General features: G+C 37.0%; 2 protein-coding genes across 2 annotated transcripts; both read right to left on the minus strand.

Moving 5' to 3' along the window:
• Window positions 1-8,018: 8,018 nt before the first annotated feature.
• On the minus strand, window positions 8,019-9,524 carry LOC107798835 (GATA transcription factor 15). The gene is made up of 4 exons (XM_075238936.1): window positions 8,765-9,524; window positions 8,579-8,665; window positions 8,380-8,481; window positions 8,019-8,335 (listed from the first exon to the last, which is right to left on the minus strand). Exons 1-4 carry the CDS (start codon window positions 8,783-8,785, stop codon window positions 8,246-8,248), a joined length of 300 nt encoding a protein of 99 aa, XP_075095037.1. The 5' UTR covers window positions 8,786-9,524; the 3' UTR covers window positions 8,019-8,245.
• A 7,389-nt stretch (window positions 9,525-16,913) lies between these two features.
• LOC107798837 (uncharacterized) lies at window positions 16,914-19,891 on the minus strand. Its single transcript, XM_016621867.2, has 3 exons — window positions 19,406-19,891; window positions 18,449-18,817; window positions 16,914-17,508 (listed from the first exon to the last, which is right to left on the minus strand). Exons 1-3 carry the CDS (start codon window positions 19,806-19,808, stop codon window positions 17,141-17,143), a joined length of 1,140 nt encoding a protein of 379 aa, XP_016477353.2. The 5' UTR covers window positions 19,809-19,891; the 3' UTR covers window positions 16,914-17,140.
• Window positions 19,892-21,055: the final 1,164 nt, after the last annotated feature.

Raw genomic sequence — 21,055 nt, forward strand, 5'->3', positions numbered from 1 at the left:
CCACCAGTCTTCCTTGTGACCACCAGAGTAACCTTTTGAGACCCCTAATACCTCTCTCGCGACTTCCCTAATGCACTGTGCAGTCGTGGTCCACATAACGCTTGCATCCCCACTACTCCTCCAAGCCTCCATAGTCAATAGCTTGACCCCCAACTCTTGCGCTTTAGCTTCCGTCAAGGCTCCCCACTTGATCCTACGTTGGCTATACATCACCCTCTTTCCCCTCTTCCTCGTGATCTTAAGGTCCATGACTAGGAGCCTATGAAGGGTCGAGAGGTTCTTACTCGGGATGACCTTGCAATCCGTGCAAAGTAGGGTTGTGCACGGATCGGATCGGATTTAGCATATTTTGGATTCGGATTTCGAATTTCGGATTCTGAAAAAGGCAATCTGAATCCGATCCGAATTAACATTGGATAGGATCGAATTTTAAACTTTGGATAGGATAATATTTTGGATTGTCAGGTTAGATTGTCACTTAATTAAGTCATACTCACCATTCACCAAAGACGTTTTAAAAGTTGCTGAATTAAGTCATACTCACATAGTCATACCCAGATTGCTGGTTAGGACTTAAGTTAGGAGAAAACACCTTGTTTCTGAACCATTTTGATTAAGTTAGGAGAAAATACCTTGTTGCTGAACCATTCAATCAGAATCAAAAAAAATTGAGTGAATATGATGAAAACACCATTCTTCTCCTAAAACAGTTCAACTGCTTTTTCTTGGACTAAACAAACCATAATCTGAAATATTATATAATGCAACAATTGTCTTTCAAACCAAACCAAACTAAAGTCCCCAAAAAAAACACAATCTTCATACTTTCATAACAAAATAAAACAAACCAAACTACTAAAGTCCCCAACAGTTACCAAATAAACTGAATTCTTTAACAGATTACACAAAAGAGTTCTAAGTTCCAACTTTTGGGAAGCCACAGATATACTGTTAACACAACCAGCAACCAGGCCTAATGTAGCTCTCAATCTCAGATTCTCAGTAGGACTGTGAGACAACCAGTTAAAAATCTGTAATTTCAAACAATTCAAAGAGCATTTTCAGAAAAAGAAGAAGACATAGTTTAAGCTATCCAGATTCCAGAAATATACAGCAAAACAAGAAGCAAGTGTACTGAAGATAATGAAATACCTGAGCTTGTACGACAAATGAAAAATCACTATATGTCGACAATGTAAGGCTCTCTTCCCATATTAATAAATTATGTAGAATAAGATAGTAACACAAGAAATTAGTTTAGAAGTAATCTAAATAAACATACAAATAAAGTATACATTAAACACAAGTAATAAAAGAAATAAGATAGGCTTACCAGCTTCAAGTTGTTCAAGATTATCTAAATCTTCTTCAATTTTAACCGAAGTTGTTGATTCATTCCGAATCCAATCTTGGACACACACAAGAGCTTGAACCAATCTAGGAGTCAATGAACTCCTAAATAGATCAAGTATGCGTCCGCCGGTGCTAAAGGCTGATTCTGAGGCAACACTAGAAATTGGAATGGCTAGCACATCACGTGCCATCTCAGCAAGAGTGGGAAATCTAGGTGAGTTCAACTTCCACCACCCCATAATGTTAAACTTTTCATGGTCTTCCTCAACATCTTCACCCAAATATTTATCTAACTCCATTTTAGAGTCAACTCCGCCATATTTCTTATGCTTCTTTAAATCTAGCATGAATTTTGAGAGCGATGATGAAGAAGATGGAGAAGATGGACCAGAAGATGGAGAAGATGGACATGAACCAGAACCACCATTTTTCATTGCATACGCATTGAACAAAGTATCCATGTATGTTTTCATCTCCACTTGTATTTTTACACCTACTGTTTCTCCAAACATAGCAGCAAGCGCAAATGAAAGAGTATGAAACTTATGGCATGGATCCAGCACACATGAAATAAAAATCATTTTGTTTATCTTATATGGATCCCCCCAATACTTGTCAAATTTTTCTTTCATATTCTTTGCCATTTCTCTCAAGAAAGCATCTTCATTTTGCATCAACTCTTTCAAAGAAGAATCAACAACACATATTTCAAGAAAATGCACATTAGACGTAATATAAAGTGTACATGATACTTTCAAGGTGAGTTCATAAAAAATTTCCAAAAACTTCACAATACGTCTTAAACTATCTCAATCCTTACTTAAAAGTGGACCAGCAGGTTATCCATCCTCATAAATGCAATTAGAAATACATGACATCAAACCATAATCAATACCACAATATTTTGTAAAGGCTTCCTCATAAATTGTAGCAACCTTCAACAACAAATATGTGGAGTTCCACCTAGTAGGAACATCCAAGCACAATGATTTTTTAGAAGTTATGCTATCAAGATCACAACATTCTTTAAACTTTTTTCATCTTGCGGGAGATTGTCTTATGTACCTAACAGCTTGTCTTATTCGTTCAACAGACACACTCCCTTCTCTCAACCCATCTTGAACAACTAGATTGATGATGTGAGCCATACATCTCACATGAACATGCTTACCTTCCATCAAATTAGTGTTCCATCTAGTAAATTGCTTGGATAACTCTCTAACCATCACATCATTAGAACTCGCATTATCAACTGGCACAGTAAATACTTTATCCACTCCCCATTCAAGTAAACACTTAGAATTACCACTAGCTAAACCTTGACCTTTGTGACTAGTAATTGGACAAAAATTCAATATCCTTTTATGCAATTTTCAATTCTTGTCAATGTAATGGGTTGTAACACACACATAATTAATTTTTTGAATTGAAGTCCATGTATCAGTCGTAATACATATTCTCTGTTTTGATTCTTTAAGAATTGACTTCAAAGCAAGTCTCTCTTCATGGTATATCTCAAGACAATCCTTAGTCATAGTAGTACGAGATGCAATATAAAATAAAGGTTGAAGATGTCACGACCCAAACCGATGGGCCGCGACAGGTACCCGATACCTTACTCAACCGAGTACCAATATAACGTATCTTTTCGTATCATACTATCATAGATAACTGAGGCGGAGAGGATGCCGTGAGCTAAGTAGAATACAACATGAAGTACCAACTTATACATAATACATACGGCCAATAAGACCAAAATAACCACTCGTACACTGAACATAGGCCGACAAGGCCATAAAATATTTTACGTACATGACGTCTGTCTACAAGCCTGTAAGAATACATAATTGTCATAAAGGTCGAGACAGAGCCTCGCCATACCAAACAATACACGTCTAAATTATAATAACCAAACAAGCAACTCCGGAGCAAATGGAGCGCACCAACACCTTTCGCTGAGCTGATAGCCTACTTGGAGGACTCTCGACTTATCTATCGGGACCTGCGGGTATGAAACGTAGCGTCTCCAGGCAAAAGGTACGTCAGTACAAATAATGTACCGAGTATGTAAGGAATAAAAATTAGTAAACAATAGACATGAGAGAAACATGGAGTAAAAGACTCAACATGTATATCTGAATAGCTCTGTGAATCATTTAATATTATAATGTCATGCATATTTGTATAAATGTCATACCATGCATGGGTATATACGTTCATATCATTATCAAGCCTCTGAGGGAATCCCATTATATCATTTCGGCCACTGTGGGTAAATCATCAACGTATACCAGCTGATCAGGTGGTGGTGCGTATATAACGCCGTAACCTTTTTTCCATATCCCATATATATATATAATGTACATATATACGCATATATAACGCTATCTGATCATGGGTCAATATATATGTATAAATGAACGCAATGCATGAGAAGTACATTAATAAAATCTCTCGGAATGTCATAAGACCATTATGCCTTTGAATAATATCATGAAGTAACTTTATCAACTTACGTATTTTCTGAGATCCATGAATAAAAGATGTAATAATAAGACACATGGGAATTCAAGAATATAGGCACCTTTAATACTTCTATGAATAGAGTCATTTATGGAAGTTGTGAATTTGCTCGCTTCGTTTGTATTATATAGATCATGCCAAAAAAGAAAGAAGGGATAGCCTTAACATACCTGAACCGATTGTTTTGAGAAAAATTACACTGTATTCCCTTATAATTGCAAAATCTCACAATAGTAATATAAATCCAATGCCTACCAAGTGCTCCATCATGTGTTATTTGGTATTGGGATAGTAAAATATTATGATTTTCTTCAATATGTTCTAACGTGAGTTTCTAATAGAAAGAACAGTATACTTGAATCTCTTGAAAATCTAAGAGACCAAATGAAGCAAAATGGTCACAATTCTTTAAGTGTGTTTGAATGGGTGTGGGCCCACTTCAAGTGGTGACTAAGCCACTTTAATCTTCCACAATATGACATCTATGCAAGACTTTTAAGAGTCATTTTAATTATAAGGGGGGCTGCTACGTTTTTGGGCCTCTTAGGCCTTATCCCAAGGTCTTAATTACCCACTAATGTCTTATTTAACTAATTAATCCTCCATTAACTAATAATCAATCAATTACTCATATAATCAAGAATTATCTTAAATTACTTAAAATACTACTCAATTTTAACACGCTTTGTACACCCAACTATTATGGTCATGTGTTACCTTGTATGGTACTAGTCCATAAATACCGGGTATTTTAGCTCGGGTCGTATTTTATCCAAAATGTCAAACCTTGACAAAATTTTAACGTACAAAAATACGGGATGTAATATCTCATTTCCGAGCTTTCATCAATTTACTTATGGCGTACTTTTACGTACGAAAACATGGGGTGTAACAGAAGAGTTCTCACAAAGTCTCTAAATCTATCTTTTCCAACAGAAATAAAGGGAAGTTCATCTTTAATAATCATACGAGCTAAACCCCTCCTACATGCCTCTTGATCAAATTTTCAAGGGATAAGTGAAACATCACCTGTTTGACCTTTCTGTTGAAAAGCTAATGTTGTCTGGCTTGTTTCCGCCTTGTTGGGATTGCTCGGATATTTGAGAATATGCGATAACAAATTGCTTGTGCCGCTAAACAAGCAATTTGGTGAAGTGGTGCCAAACAACTGATCTTTCTTTAACCATTTCTTTTTTCTTCGAACCAGATTGAGATTCACTGTTGTTGGTTATGGAATCATTTGAAGCATCATTTCATCAAATTTTTCAACAATTTGAAGTTCATTCGGTGTCTCTGCCACGTTTTTGGGCCTCTTAGGCCTTATCCCAAGGTCTTAATTATCCACTAATATTTTATTTAACTAATTAATTCTTCATTAACCAATAATCAATCAATTACTCATATAATTAAGAATTATCTCAAATTACTTAAAATACTACTCAATTTTAACACGCTTTGTACACCTTACTATTATGGTCATGTGGTACCTTGTATGGTACTAGTTCATAAATACCGGATATTTTAGCTCGGGTCGTATTTTATTCTAAATGTCAAACTTTGACGAAACTTTAACGTATGAAAATGCGGGATGTAATATCTCATTTCCGAGCTTTCATCAATTTACTTATGGCGTATTTTTACGTACGAAAACACGGGGTGTAACAGAAGAGTTCTCACAAAGTCTCTAAATCTATCTTTTTTAATAGAAATAAAGGGAAGTTCATCTTTAATAATCATACGAGCTAAACCCCTCCTACATGCCTCTTGATCAAATTTTCAAGGGATAAGTGAAACTTCACCTGTTTGACCTTTCTGTTGAAAAGCTAATATTGTCTGGCTTGTTTTCGCCTTGTTGGGATTGCTCGGATATTTGAGAATATGCGATAACAAATTGCTTGTGCCGCTAAACAAGCAATTTGGTGAAGTGGTGCCAAACAACTGATCTTTCTTTAACCATTTTTCTTTTCTTCGAACCAGATTGAGATTCACTGTTGTTGGTTGTGGAATCATATGAAGCATCATTTCACCAAATTTTTCAATAATTTGAAGTTCATTCGGTGTCTCTGCCTCATTTTTCATCTGCCAAAACAAAAAAATCAAAGTAAAATCAGAAGTAGAAGAACAGAACATGAAAGAGACATAAAAGACAGTACATAAAGCCAAATCGATACATACATACAAAAATTGAAAAAAGACAGCATAAAAATTCAGAAAAAAAGATCATGTAATCTCTCTCTAACTCACACAAAACACACACACAAAAATACCTCTATTTGATTTCTATCGTGAAATAAAAGGTAAAAAATACCACCTTTGAGCTCTAAGAAAGAGGAAAAAAGCAACCATAAAATCAATAATAACTAATAGTTAGAGAGAGATGCCAGTCTTACCGTCGATTAGAGTTTTGCGTCGTTTGCTCTTGACTCAAATTGGAAATCGAACAGGGATTTGGAGTTTTGGACTCTTGGAGAAGACTGTGAAGACTCTTCTGGTTGAGACTTGAGAGGATATAGATTTGGAGTTCCGGTTCAGACTCTTCACTGAAGAGTGAAGACTGAAGAGAGGCGGAAGTTGGACAGAGAAATATGTGAGAGAGAATTAGATTTCGATATAACCTAAGTGAGGGGCTGTCTGAAAAATGAATAAGCCTAACCCTAAAATTTTAGTGTAGTATTTATATAGGTCCATATAATTTTGGATTTCGGATCGGATCGGATTAAAATCATACCAATCCGAATATCCAAAATTTTATAAAACATAATCCGTATCCAATCCAAATATCCGAAATTCGAAATTCAAAAATCAGAAATAGAGTGGATCGGTTCGGATTTCGGATATCCGGTCCAAATGCACAGCCTTAGTGCAAAGACCTATATCGGACTTCCTGCAGAGTACTTTTTTTTCATGTTGTAGATAGAGTATTTTTTTTTATTTCAACAAAATGAGTATATTCTTTTAATGATGCAGTAAAAGTATTTTTTTCATTTAAAAAAATGAACACTTTTTTTTTTCATAATATAGAAAAAGTATTTTCTTTTACTTCAACAAAACGAGTATACTTTATTTTCGTGATGTAGAAAAAGTATTTTCTTTCATTCCAACAAACTAAGTATTTTCTTTTCCTGATGTAGAAAAAATATTTTCTTTCATTCAACAAAATGAGTAATTTCTTTTCATGTTGTAGAAAGGATACTTTCTTTTTCAACAAAATAAAGTATTTTTTTTTAAGTTATCGAGCCCAAATTTCAACGGTGTTCTTGTGTGAAAAGGTAAAGCAGCACATTAATTCCTTTGGGTTTGTGTGAATTTTGAAAAGAATAATTAAATTCTTGAAGAAAATAGTGTTCGGGGAGGGGGGGGGAGAGGGAGTACAGAAACCATAAGAATTTTGGGGAAGCTGGGCTGAGGAGAGCAGCATAAAAAATTATTTTATACTCTCTAACCAAACACTAGAATATATTTTTCGGAAAAAAAATTTTCACTCACCAACCAAACAAGGGAAAATAAGTGATAAAATCATTCACGCACCCTAAATATTCAGTGTTTAATCCAAAGACAAAATCTTAGGTATCAAATATATTTAGATTCAACTAGTTTAATTTTTATAAAAACAAATGAGCTAAAAAAATATTAAAAGTCAAATTCTTTCTTTCTTCCCCACTTTTCCACCAATTATAAATTTTTCCCTTATGTTCGTTGTCTTTTTTTCCTTTCTTCCCTGTTTCTTTAACACAATATCCTGTGGCGCAAGCTGACAATGACAATAATGTAGGCGACAGTAACGAATTTAAAAAATTTGGCACATAGTTACGGCTGCCTACTCAAAATCGCCCTAGAGCAGTAATCACTGGTGAGCCTGATGCACTTGACACCAACCAAAATTGAATATTTTAATAGTGAAATTGCATGGTGTTGATAGTACCAGTACCAACTTATGGGCGTTGAATTTAATACTCAGTAGTAACAAAATTAGCTGGATTTCTACTTTTGGGATGCCCAGTTTGAAAACTGAAATTTCCCTCGAGTCAAGAGAGGAGTTTCATGCTTTGTATGGTAATTAATGGAGTCTATCTAACAGATGCATTCAGAACTGAAAGATCCTCGACAGAAAGTACAAGTAACACGACAAAATTCCAAAGTCAAAATTTGAATCAAACTCTAGATTCGAAATAGATCAAAAAGAATCAAGATTTACTACTACATTGGTTCATTCTCATCTGCTGCTCTTCATTAGGCATTACAACTGAAACTCTAAAATCAAAAAGGCGCTTGGACTAAAATGGGTCAATTGATTAGTAAGAATACAAGGGGTTTCCACTTGGTGCTACAGCTACTATTACTAGGACTTAGGGTTATAGTAGTAATTTTCTTAAGCATAAACAGATCCACAGGAAAGTGCCATCAAAAGTATCGCCGCTTGTTCTTCCTCTCTTAATTTGCCTCCCAATGCCATCAATTTCATTTTCAATGACTGTCCTTTATTTTCTCTACTATTTTTTCTCCACTGATTTTCCTCTTCTTTTTGCTAACACTTCTTCCTTTGTCCAGACCTAAAAGCTGCCTCCTCTTCTTGTTGTATTTGATCCCACATGCGTTACATAACGACTTAAATACAAAAAATAAATTAAATCAGAACTATGATAAGGTAGCTAACACAAGAAAACAAAATAGTTCAATAAGATTTTGATCTAGAAACGTTTACCTTAGGACCTGCTGGACCACTTCTCCAAAGAGGCGTTCTTGTGGTATGACAATCACTGCAAGTTTTCATTTCCTCTACTTCTGATCCCTAAAAGAAAACATCCAAAGACAACACGAGATCAGCAATCAGAATCAGAAAAGAAAAGCCAACGAGATCGCTATACATGACTTATGGATCATGACTCACCTTTACTTCCTTCAGATCCATTACTATAAGCTCTACTCTACTAGCTAAATGGTTTAACAAATGCTACTGGAAATCCCAATCAAGATCAAGTAAGTACAAGTTTAAAGGAGGCTACGTAGAATATTAAATAGATAGAGATTGAAAAGCGGGAGAAAGATTGGTACAAGAGCGAAAGATTTGTACCGTTAATGTGGATTTTAGTGGGATAAGAGAGAGACTAGAGAAACAGTAGTAAGTTGGAATGGCTAAAAATATAAGGGCAGGGGAATAGGGGAGTAAAGGGGGATAGGGAAGCTAAAACGGCGATATCTGGTGGACTGGACACTAGTCAGCAGGACACGACATCATAGTTAACTCTAGATTCGAGTTTTGCAATTACAGTAATACCCCTCTGATTCCAACAGTTTCCTCTCTCCACCAATCTCAGTCGTGGAATTATTATTGATCCAACGTTTGGGTCATTCGAACCTAAGTTGTCTTCTAGTGCTAAGTGCTAACGAGGGATGTGGTGGGAATACACACCAGTGGTGATGCCAATTTTCATTTGTTCTTCAAGAATTTTGGGTAAGATGACAAAAGGCAAAACCATGGGCATGCCACAAGATTGCTCTTAATTTGACTGTTTGGAGGAGTTCCTAAAGAATTACGTTAAACTGTATATCTTTTTGGTTCCTAAAGAATTATATCAATGGCTCACATGTAAATCCAAAATATACCAGTAGCTACAGCAAATGGAAGCGATCACCTGACTATCACTTCAATTATGAGATCAATAAATGGAGCTTCGTTTGATAATTCTGGAAAAGGAGGCATAGGAGGGGTTTTCCGAAATATAAAAGTAACAGGATATTAGGATACATCAAAGCATATTCCTTTCACGACTACTCTATATGTTTGCAGAGTTATTACGGATTGCAGCTCATATCCCTTGGTCATTAAATCTGACTTAAAGGAGGTAATCAATATGCTACTCAATGGTAACGAATGCTATTCTCATCTAACAGATGGATGCAGGTCAATGATTATATAATTGTCTATCCGTAAAACGGTACAAGTTGAATTTGTAACGTGATTTATAGACAAGCGAATCTATTTAATCCCAAAATGACAAATAAATTAAATAAAATGCAAGACTTAGCATTGAAATCGAGATAAGACAGCAAATAGCTTGGTTCCGGGAGCAGAGCTTCCGAAAGCAGTAATAATAATATCAATATACAAGAAATAAAGTGTTATTGAGCTTTTGAATAATATGTAGCATAAGTTTGTGAGAAAATTCGTCCCTTACCATGAATATTAAAGCCATTATTTATAGTTGCACCAAGGGAACAAGGTCCTATGATCAAGCCCCTCTTAAATGACAATTATGAGGATCATTGATGAATATGTAACGGCAGGCTATGAATGCCGAAATTCTCTATAACGGATTGTGTATTTAATACTGAAGAATATCCTTCATTGACTGTCATCGGGTGGCAAACATTCATTTGTCTTTACTAGCAACATTCCCTTCGGGATCTTTCCGGTGTCAATTGAAGCTGCTGTCTCAGGTCTTGGCTTCTACTTGCCTCGCTTTCTGTCTACCTCTGGTTCCATGTGTCGCTCTATTATTCGAATATATAATGTGAACCGATATACAGATAGTCCCCCTGCTTTCCGGTGGAACATCTTTGTGTCATCGGAAAGTCGGCGAAGATACCTTCCTTGGCGGAAAATTTTCTGATCCCCTCTTAAAAGTTTCTGACGCTTGATCAGACACACGTCTCTCCGCAATTAATGCCCCGAACACACGTTACTCCACGATTCAGTAATATTTTTGCAGGTTCTCGAGGTAATTATAGCCACGATTTTAGCCGCCTATTCCTTTACTTATACGTCTCACTCTTCTTCTTTTACACTTCACAGTTTTTCAAACTCTCTCAACTTCTCTACACTCAACTCTTTCTTGCTTTCGCTCTTCTTTAATCTTCTTTTCATACTTTTGTACTTGTGTTGCTTGGTACGTTTGTTATATAAAAGTATTTTTCATTCAAGCATTGCGTAAAGTTTGCTCTTTTGCATCGAATTATGCAAGGCTTCAGGTGCATTTTTCCCCGATAGCATTTGGGTTCTGGGCATAAACTCTTCCGGAACCAACCCTTTAGTGTGAGGGTTTCATAAGAGAGGGCCCTATTATGTTTACGGTTCTCTTGAAGAGGACGTATCATGTTTATCTCCCTTGTCGCCGGTTGATCTCCTTTTATTTGTTTAATTCCCTCTGGAGTTGGGAATTTCATAAATTGATGGTATGTTGATGGCACAACCTTCATCTCGTGTAGCCATGGTCTTCCAGGAATAGTGTTGTAGCCTATGTCGCCATCTACTACTTCAAACAGGGTTGTCTTCATGATCCATTCAGCATTTGTGGGCAATAAAATTTCCCTTCGGGTTGTTGCGCTTGCCAAATTGAACCCAACGAGGATCTTTGTGGTCTGAATAATGCTTCCGCTTAGCTTGGCTTGTTCCAGCACTCTCCATTGAATAATATTGGTTGAACTCCCTAGGTCCACGAAACACGTTTAATTTTTAAATCTAAAATATTAAGAGAAATTACCAGGATCATTGTGAGGTAGTAGGAGTCCATCGGTGTTCTCCTCCGTGAAGGTGATATCGTCCTCGACGACTTCCCGGAGTCTTTTGCTATGAGTCACTGATACCCTTTGTCTTCTTTGCTGCTAAAAAGGTTACACCATTAATCTTATTCCCTCCGAAAATCATGTTGATCGTTAGACAAGGAGGATTGTAAGGCCCCGTAAAATTTCACTTAAAATTCGGGGTTTTGTGGTGCCGAGGTAGGCTAATGCATTTGAGGATTGTAGAAAATCGCTTGCTCGTCGCGGTATGGACTTTTTGGGTTGAAAAGATCATTGGGGGGGTTGAAGGAAATTTTTTGCAGAACAGGGCATTTCTATGGTCCATTATGCGACCGCAGATCTGTCGCAGAGTGAAGCAGGGAATTAGGCTAATTTTGGATGTTGTTTTGCGGTCAACTATGCGATAGCATAATTGTTTCGCGTGCCATACATCCGTCGCAGAACCAATATGAGAAATTTCGAAAGGAGGTTCTGTGGTCCATTATGCGACTGCATAATTGATCTGTGGATCACAGACTTATCACATACCCGCACAAAAGTGGCCAGTTCCAGATGGCCATTATACGGTCCATTTTGCGGACCGTAGAAGTGATATGCGACCGCAGATCTACATCAGGGCTTTATTTTTTTAATTTTATAACCCGGTCCCATTTCGTTTTAGCTAGCCTTAGGGGTCATTTTTGAGGGATTATCTGATATTTTAAAGAGATAAGAGAACTATTCTAAAGAGAGAAATGGGAGGATCCAAGGATTTCACCACTCAACTCGAATCAAGCCTTGGAATTTTATCAAGAGGAACTTGCTAGGGTATCTAAAAGGTAAGAATTTCTCCCCCCCAATTCTCCAAATTCGGATTTGGGTTGGTTATGGTTGATGAGAGCAGACTTACACATGCATGAGCTAATAGGGATTGTGGGAAAGTTGTTGGATAATCTTGGGTGGTTTTGTTGTTGAACTGGTTGTGGAAAGGTTGGGTTGTCATTGTAGCAGCTCTTGCCATACGAATTCCTCTAATCGTGCTTGTAATTCTCCCATATTTTATAGATCGGTATCGTTAGGAGTGTCAGGACGTTATTGTTGCAACATGGAAAGCTCTTTCGAGGTATGAAGGTTGAACTCTTCTTCTACTAGTATCGGAACTCTCGTATTCTTACAAAACTCCATCGTGTATAGTTCGAATTTGAAACACCATTGAGGTGGGATATTTAAGCTAGTAAATTAATTCCCAAATTGCATAACGTGTCAGAACCCTCATGTGTTAATGATTCTCTATTTTGATTTAATTATGTCACACCCTTTTTGGGAAGAAAATTTTGTACGAAATCAATGTGATTACACCTCCACCCGCACACATTGGGATGAGGCGTCAGGTCTGCTTCGTGTAGAGATTGTGGTATTGTGATTACACCTCCACCCGTACATATTAGGGTAAGGCAGCACGACTGCTTTGTGTAGAGATTGTGGTATTGTGATTACACCTCCACCCGCACACATTGGAGTGAGGCGGCAAGGCCGCTTTGTGTAGAGATTGTGGTATTGTGATTACATCTTCACCCGTACACATTGGGGTGAGGCGGCAGGACCGCTTTGCGTAGACATTGTGGCATTGCAATTACACCTCCACTCGCACACATTGGGGTGAGGCGGCAGGGCCGCTTTGTGTAGAGATTGTGGTATCGTGGTAGAGGTCGTTATAGAGGATCCCCAGCTTGAAAGTTATAAATGTTATTGAAATCTTTAATGAATTTGTTATGGTTTTAACGGATATTTAAGCTCTTTTATTGCTTTTATGATTCGTCACATTCATGTTGTACTTCCAATCCTTGAAGGGGTGTTTGGTTTTCATACTAGTACTATTCGTCATGTACTAACGTCCCTGTTTCTGGGAGCGCTGCATCTTTAATGGATGTAGGTGATTCCACAGCAGACAACTTTGATCAGTAATAGCAGTGCACCCTCTTCCCAGCTGACCCCGCTTTATCTCGGCCCTTGTTGCCGGTACTATCATAGTACTCTTTTGTATCTATTAGAGGCTCCGTTGACAAAATGTGGGTTGTATGATTCTGTCGGAAAAGTCAAACTAGTAATGTTGTATTTGTATCATATGTTTCCACCTCTAAACTATAAATGGGTAATGTAATATTTTGGGAGATCTTGAATGAAGTTCGAATGGTAATGAAATTTGGATTGTTCATGTAACCTTCTCATTGCCTAAGTAATGAAATATATCTTCTCTTTATTCATGGGTGAGTTTGGGTAGGAGGCATTGTACGGGTTTGCTTGGTCGGGTTATCTCGGTTGAGTGTCGATTGCGCTTCCTTAGGTCGGGGCATGACAAGGATCTTCTCCTGTCTTTGAGGGTTTCGCGTTATCCTGGCTGCGGCCATAGTTATTTTTATCCCAGTCGCTTAAGAACTATCTGAGATGGTCGTTTTTCAGCAATGTCGCCACCTCCTCGCGCAGATGTCGGCAGTCCCTAGTCCGGTAGCCGTTAGTACCATGATACTCATACCAGAGATTAGGATCCCTCTTGCTAGGATCAGATCTCACCGGCCTCGGGAACCGTGTGTTCTTAATGTTTGTTATCATCGATACCAGTTCCACTACGTTAATATTGAAGTTATACTCAGACAATATGGGGTAGGTGGAATCCCGGGAGTCTGATGTCTCTTTGTCCTGTAACGATCTGTTATTCCGGCCATGCTCAACTCTCCTATCGGTAGTGAACCTGCCCGCCGACCGAAAACCTCTGCCGCATCCTTCATCCCTTTCGTAGGGTAAGAAATCGGCCTTTAGAAGACCATCAATTTGCGTCGTAATCATCCTTCAACTTTTCCTTATTCTTCTCTCGATCCTGACCCTTGATTGATGCCAGAAAACCGAGCTGGTCATCCTCTATTCTTATCTTTGATTTGTAGCGGTTGTAGACATCTTCCCATGTTGTTGCCCGGAACTCGAGAAGACTTTTTTTCAGCTTCTGGGAAGCGTTAGAGCTCCTTGAGTTTATCCCCTTAGTAAATGCCTCAGCTGCCCATTCATCTAGCACGGCTGGTAGCAGCATTCTTTCCTTCTGAAATCTGGTCACAAACTCCCGCAGCAATTTAGACTCTCCTTGCGCAATTCTAAATATATCGGTCTTTCGGGCCTGCACCTTCCTGGCCCCGGCATAGGCCTTGATAAAAGAATCTGCGAGCATCTCGAAGGAATCTATGCTCGGGTAGAAGCGAATACCATTCCAAGGCCCCCTTCGTGGTGGTCTCCCCGAACTTCTTCAGCAAGACAGACTCAATCTCGTGCCGATCTAAGTCATTTTCTTTCACCGTTATTGTGTAGGTGGTGATGTGCTCCTGAGAATCCGAAGTCCCATCATATTTTGTCTTGTCCGGCATTTTGAACCGCTTTGAATTAACTCCGGTGCTGCGCTCGATTTGAACGGCAATTGGGTGTATTTTCTTGAGTCCGGTCCTTTCAACACTGGCGGCGTGCCCGAGATTTAGTCCATTCGGGTGTTTATTTCCGTCATAAATCGCATGAATTCATTTTTAAATGGATCATTCCCATTATTGTTACCAGATCCGGTGTCGTTCTCCCTGACTCCGTCGAAGCCGACTTCACCTCTCGGGGTGTTGTTATTAACCCTTTGTGTTGTTTGGTTTGCGGGAGTACCGGGAGGAACTGGACCTCTTCCATTCGCGTTATTGAAAGCATCCGATAATGCTTGCCTCAACTCCGTCATGACCTGATCTTGTCGCGAGTGATGGCCCATAATAGCCTTTTGTTGTTCCCTCAGGATTCTCATCATTTTCGCAACGTGCTCGTCTTCAGCATCATCAGGAGTTGCCTCCCGAACGTATCGTGGATATTGACCGCCATGTGCCGGCGTAGCTACATCCTCCTCGTTGCGGGTATCACTGATCGAATCTTCGTGTTGAGGCTGATTTCCTTGGGCCTCAACGTTATGTGCAATATTGACATCGTTATCTACCATTTTTTATGATTTTTTGTTAAGAAACAAAGAATTAAACAGATTAGTAATAGATTCAAGGATCAACTCGATTACGCAACTGCCTATGCCCCACGGTGGATGCCAAACAGTTTACTTGTAAAACGGTTCAGTTGAATTTGTAATGTGGTTTATAGACAAGCAAATCGATTTGATCCTGAAATGATAAACAAATTAAATAGAATGCAAGACTTAGCGTTAAAATCGAGATAAGACATCAGATAGCTTGATTCCGGAAGCAGAGCTTCCGAAGGCGGTAATAAGAATATCAATAGACAAGAAATAAAGTGTTATTGAGCTTTTGAATAATATGTAGCATAAGTTTGTCAGAAAATTCATCTCTTACAATGGCTGTTGAAGTCACTATTTATAGCTGCACCTAGGGAACAGGGTCCTAGGATCAAGCCCCTCTTAAATAATAATTATGGGGGCCATTGATAATGTATAACAGCAGGCTATGAATGCCGAAATTCTCTATAACAAATTGTGTATTTAATACTGAAGAATATCCTTCGTTGAATGTCATCAGGTGACAAACATTCATTTGTCTTTATTAGCAACATTCCTGCCGGGAGCTTCCCGGTGCCAACCGAAGCTGCTGTTTCCGGTCTTGGTTTCTACTTGCCTCGCTTTCCATCTGGCTCCGATTCCACGTGTCGCTCTATTATTCAAATATTTAATGCGAACCATTTTACCCTATACAATAATTTAGGGCAATGAATTTATATAATAGCTAGCATATTTTTAATATTATTATCTTTTTTACAACAAAAAAAAATGAATTATATTGAATTGTATAGTTAAATTCACTAAGCTGTCGGTTTTGACAAGTCTTTTTCATTTTTTGGGGGGAGTATGGGCAAGTCTTTTCGTCTGTATTTCGGTAACATCTTATCAAATTTATATATTTAAAATATCAAATTTTATACAATCTTCAATTCATCAAACCAAATGAGTCCTACTAATCTAGACGTCTAGTTCATGAGGCACAAGAAAAGCTCGTTTTGGTTGTCTTTCAACGAACCAATGGTACAAGAGAACGAAATGATAGTTGAATGTAATCCAGAGACAATATTCCCATGTAATAACTTATAAATTGAGACAAAAAAAAAAAAAAAAAACAGAGAAAATAAAATGAGACGTGTTAGCTGAATGTGTTACATTTCAAAGTCTTGCAAATAACTATTTCTACATAATATGCGCTCCTTATATTTAAAATTGAATAACTTATTTCACATTGCCAAAACATTGCTTAGCTTCAACGAGAGTTTTATTTCCTTAAATTTTTGTAATTAAAAATATACAATACTTGTGACATAGGTCGGAGTATCTAGATTTTATGTTCATACTTAAATAAATGTTTGCACCACTCTCCAAGCTGTCCAGATTTTATGTGAAAGTAGCAATTTTAACTAGCTAATTTTTTTTTTTTTTTTTATCATTTCTTCAAATTACAATGTGAAATCGCAGTTTTACAAGTTTATTGTAAACTTCTAACATTTCTTAACTCAAATTTAATGTCAAAGACGTACTCTTACTCATAAACAGATAGTACAATTATTAACCTATTTTAGTTATGAGGATCAAATGGAGCTAGCCCATTACACTATGGACATAGCTGTCAACCTATTTTAGTTATGAGGGTGAAATAGAGTTAGCTCATTATGTCTAAACCTCCAAGGTGACCAACTCAATAGCAAGGACATCAGTACCTAATACAATTATTTGCCTAGATTTTCTTCACCATTTTAGCTTGCCTTTATGTTTCTGGGCCAGAACATTGAAAACATGGGCGAGGAAGGCAAATATGCCGGCTAAGAAGCACATAAGCCATGACAATGCAAATAATGCCCAGTCTAGGAATTTTTGTTTGACACGTTGAGCCCTGTCTGAGACTAGCAGAGCTCTGTAAACTGCTTCGGTTACAGCATATGCTGAGATTGGATCATATTCATCTGCCAATAATCCATATTCTGTCACACAAACTATATCATACGTTCCAGTAGTCTCTGAGGTACCAAGATGTTTGCATATCTTCAATCTGCAGTCTATTCGATCCTCGGTCGATAGCTTGTCTCCATGAGTCAAGATCAACATGGGGTTACCACCTGCACCACGAATTGAACACTCGTTATGCTTAACACCGAAATATTGATAGTGTAAGAAAAAGTTCGTCACTTGAAAGGTAATTGCATGAAATTAGTCACAACAAGTGGAAATTGTAACCTGAAAATACATTAGGTTAAATTGTATGACAGCGTAAAAATCTCATTACACTTTCTAGAATTTCTAGCAGCATGGAGAGAGGACATTAAGGGGTCGTTTGGTTTGAAAATAAGTTATGTTGGGATTAGTTATGCTAGGATTAGTTATACTGAGATTAGTCATCCTAGTATTATTTCTTATTGACTGTTTGGTATGTTGTATTAATCCTGCGATTGTCAATTTTACTGTTTTATCCTGAGATTATTATTCCACCCTCTAGCAGGTATAAGTTATCCCAGTACTATTTTTAATGTTGGGATAACTTATCCCAAGATTAATAACCAAACAAGGGATAGGGCGGTACTAAATTTTTATCCTAAGATTATTTTTTCTTATCCATCATACCAAACGACCCCTAAGTGCAGAGTCATGGATGCATGATCAAAACTCATAACAATGTTTTTTTTTTTAAATCAACCACAAAAGAGTAGGAAATGTCCAATTGGTAGCGTCAAACTTGTGACACTACAATTCGAATTGCCATCTCTTGGCTACTAGGTTGTCTCATTAAGAGCAAGCTTGTACTTACTCCATTCTTTTTTATTTGACGTTTAAGGTGAAACTATTTGATCGCATTAATCATAAGAGGTTTTCGACTAAATTACTCTTTATCTCTTCCTTAAATGAGTGATTAATGTCTTATGGAATTGAAAAAATAAAAATTAATGCCTTGTTGGTTTTCTAAAGTGACAAATATTTTGATACCAATCTCTTTAAGGTAAAGTAACAGATAATAAGTATTGGAGGGATAGTGATTAAAGGGAGAGGAATAATTAAACTCACTGGATTTCTTGAGTACTGGTGAGCAGAAGAGTTGCTTCAATGCATCCAATGGCTTCAAATCACCAACTCTGAGAGACTTGTATATTTCTGAAGCATTAGCCACCAACATAACACAATTGACTTTTCTTTTGACAAACATTGAAGAAGCATCCTCCAATTTACTATCTAACTTTGGCAAAATATCTCCTGGTCTGGAGCAGAGCTTCTTATGGTGAACTCCATCAGACATCCATTCTTTCAACTCTTGTAAACCCTCATCTACCTTATCATAATCGAAACCCCTCGTATCGTAAATGCAGAACCCGCTTCGTGTTGATCTCAGCACATTGTGTTCCTCCATGATTAAAGATGTGTAAGCAGAAGCAATTCCTATGATTTAAAAGCCATTAATTCCACAGAAAAGGGATTAGAAAATATCATAAGAGTTAACTTTTTGTTAAGCTCTTTTACAGTCTAATTCTGGATTAAGAATGAGAGTTGCAGTATAAGGATGATGACAGTCAGATAACAAATAGTTAAATCATGATAAATTCTCGTAATAATGCATAAGTAGAGACATGCTTTCATTCAATAGAAAAATAAATAAATAAACAAATAATTGAAATGGGGCCTTATTTTCAGTAGGCAGGTGCTACATAGTTGTGGAACAAGAAATTCTAACAGGAGATTCAAGAAAATGCAAGAGTACCACACATGGGACTAAAACATGCAATTAAAATCAATTCTTGAACCAACTTAGGAGATTTAATTGAACTCCTCATCACAGACAACTCCGCCATTGTGCTACATTTGGTGGTATGATACATGTATATTAAGTCAATGTATTTCTTAGGAGTTTTATGAAATGAAATAATGAAGCTAAGTAAAACAAAACGAACGCTACATAGTAGTTCTGATCTTTTATTGTCTCAAATGTTCTTTATCAGAGTTAGAAAAGTTACAGCATTAAGCAAGTACCTGAAGAAGTTTGAGCAAAAGGGATGAGACCAGATCGACCAAGAACACTATACATAAGGTTGACAAGTGAACTTTTGCCTGCATTATGAAAACCAACCAACACTATAGTATTCAATGGTGGAATATCCATATCTTCTTTGTTAATTCCACCAATTGGCACCCAAAAATCCCCTGCTCGGTAAGACATTAGCTTTTGGCGAAGCTCATCAAGACTCTCTGAGGACATTAAAGCTAGCCTCTCCATTTCCCTAAGGACTTTTAGGGTAGGTGTCATTTTTGACAAATTAGGCATCTCAAACTTGAATTTTACACACTCATCGAATTTTGCTGCTGATTTCCACCAGTAGTACATAGCTCTACTTTCTTCTTCGTCATTTTGATTAACAAAATTTTCGTCCCTCATTTTTGTGTGAGGCTACAGGAGCTCAACTGTATTGCTATTTAAAGTAGTTCTTCACTACTTGCTACAGTACAAATAATTACACAAGGGAGATGGGGACAAGAAATTGTACAACCAATGACGTAATGTTTCTTTACTAGGTTTGTTACGTTTTGCCCCACAACGATTACTCATTTGGCCGTTTTATTTCGCTCTACCCGAAATTTCTAAGCAACTTCAAGTAACAGTACACGTGAAGAAGTTGTAATGAAGAGTGAAATAAGTAGGTGCAATTGATACTCGATTAAAATTAATAGGCAGCAAAAACCTGTATTTAGAGATACAGTAATGGACTTAAGAAGCAACCAGAAGATAGTGACAAACCCAATAGAAACGTGGGAATGGCGGCGATGGAGTCAGTAAGTTGGCCCAAAGGATCGAAGAGTAAATCTGATCCATGTACAAGTTGTAAATCGGGCTGCTTACCCTAATCGGGGGTAATTATTCTCTGTTTACTGTACATTTAAGGGTAAATAAACTAGGTAATTACAATGTACAACTCAAGTAACAAATAGTACAACAACTCTACATCACTATTCTAATAGTAACAGCACATAGCAGAGTTTTTGGACATTTATATGGTATGACGTACGAAGTATGACGTTTAATTTTAGGTGTGTTTTAGGTGTGCCATTGGAACATGATTTTTAAAATTTTCTTATACTCCGTCAGTCAGGGGTGTATAAATAAAACCGACAAACCGCACCAACCCAATAATTCGAGTCAAATCGAGAAAAAAAACTGACTATGGTTTGGTGTTGGAAAAAAAACTCGACCATATTTGGTTTGGTTTGATTTTAATTAAAGAAAGTTAAACAGAAACTAAACCAAACCAACATTATATGTATAGAAGTTTTAAATATATTTAATACATAAAAATATTTATGGTAGTATAGTTTATAAATATTTCTTAAACTTTTTCATAGTTTTATTTTTCAACGTATTATTTCAAGCTTGTGCTTATAATTTTTGGATGTTCCAATAAGTTTTATAGTCCATAAATGTTAGTAACTCAAATAAATCCTAAACCAAAATCAAATCAATGCTAAGGCTAATAAAAGACATTCAATTCAATTGTACTATGAATGAAAATAGTGTTGGATTTTTTTTTTTAGTTTTTCCATGGTTTAGATAAAATGTATAACTTATTTTTCTTTTAGTGGTTAGTCATGTAAATAATAGTACTTATTAGTCATAATTTTAAATTATAT

Source organism: Nicotiana tabacum, chromosome 19, assembly GCF_000715075.1.
Source record: "Nicotiana tabacum cultivar K326 chromosome 19, ASM71507v2, whole genome shotgun sequence".
Taxonomy (NCBI): Eukaryota; Viridiplantae; Streptophyta; class Magnoliopsida; order Solanales; family Solanaceae; genus Nicotiana; species Nicotiana tabacum.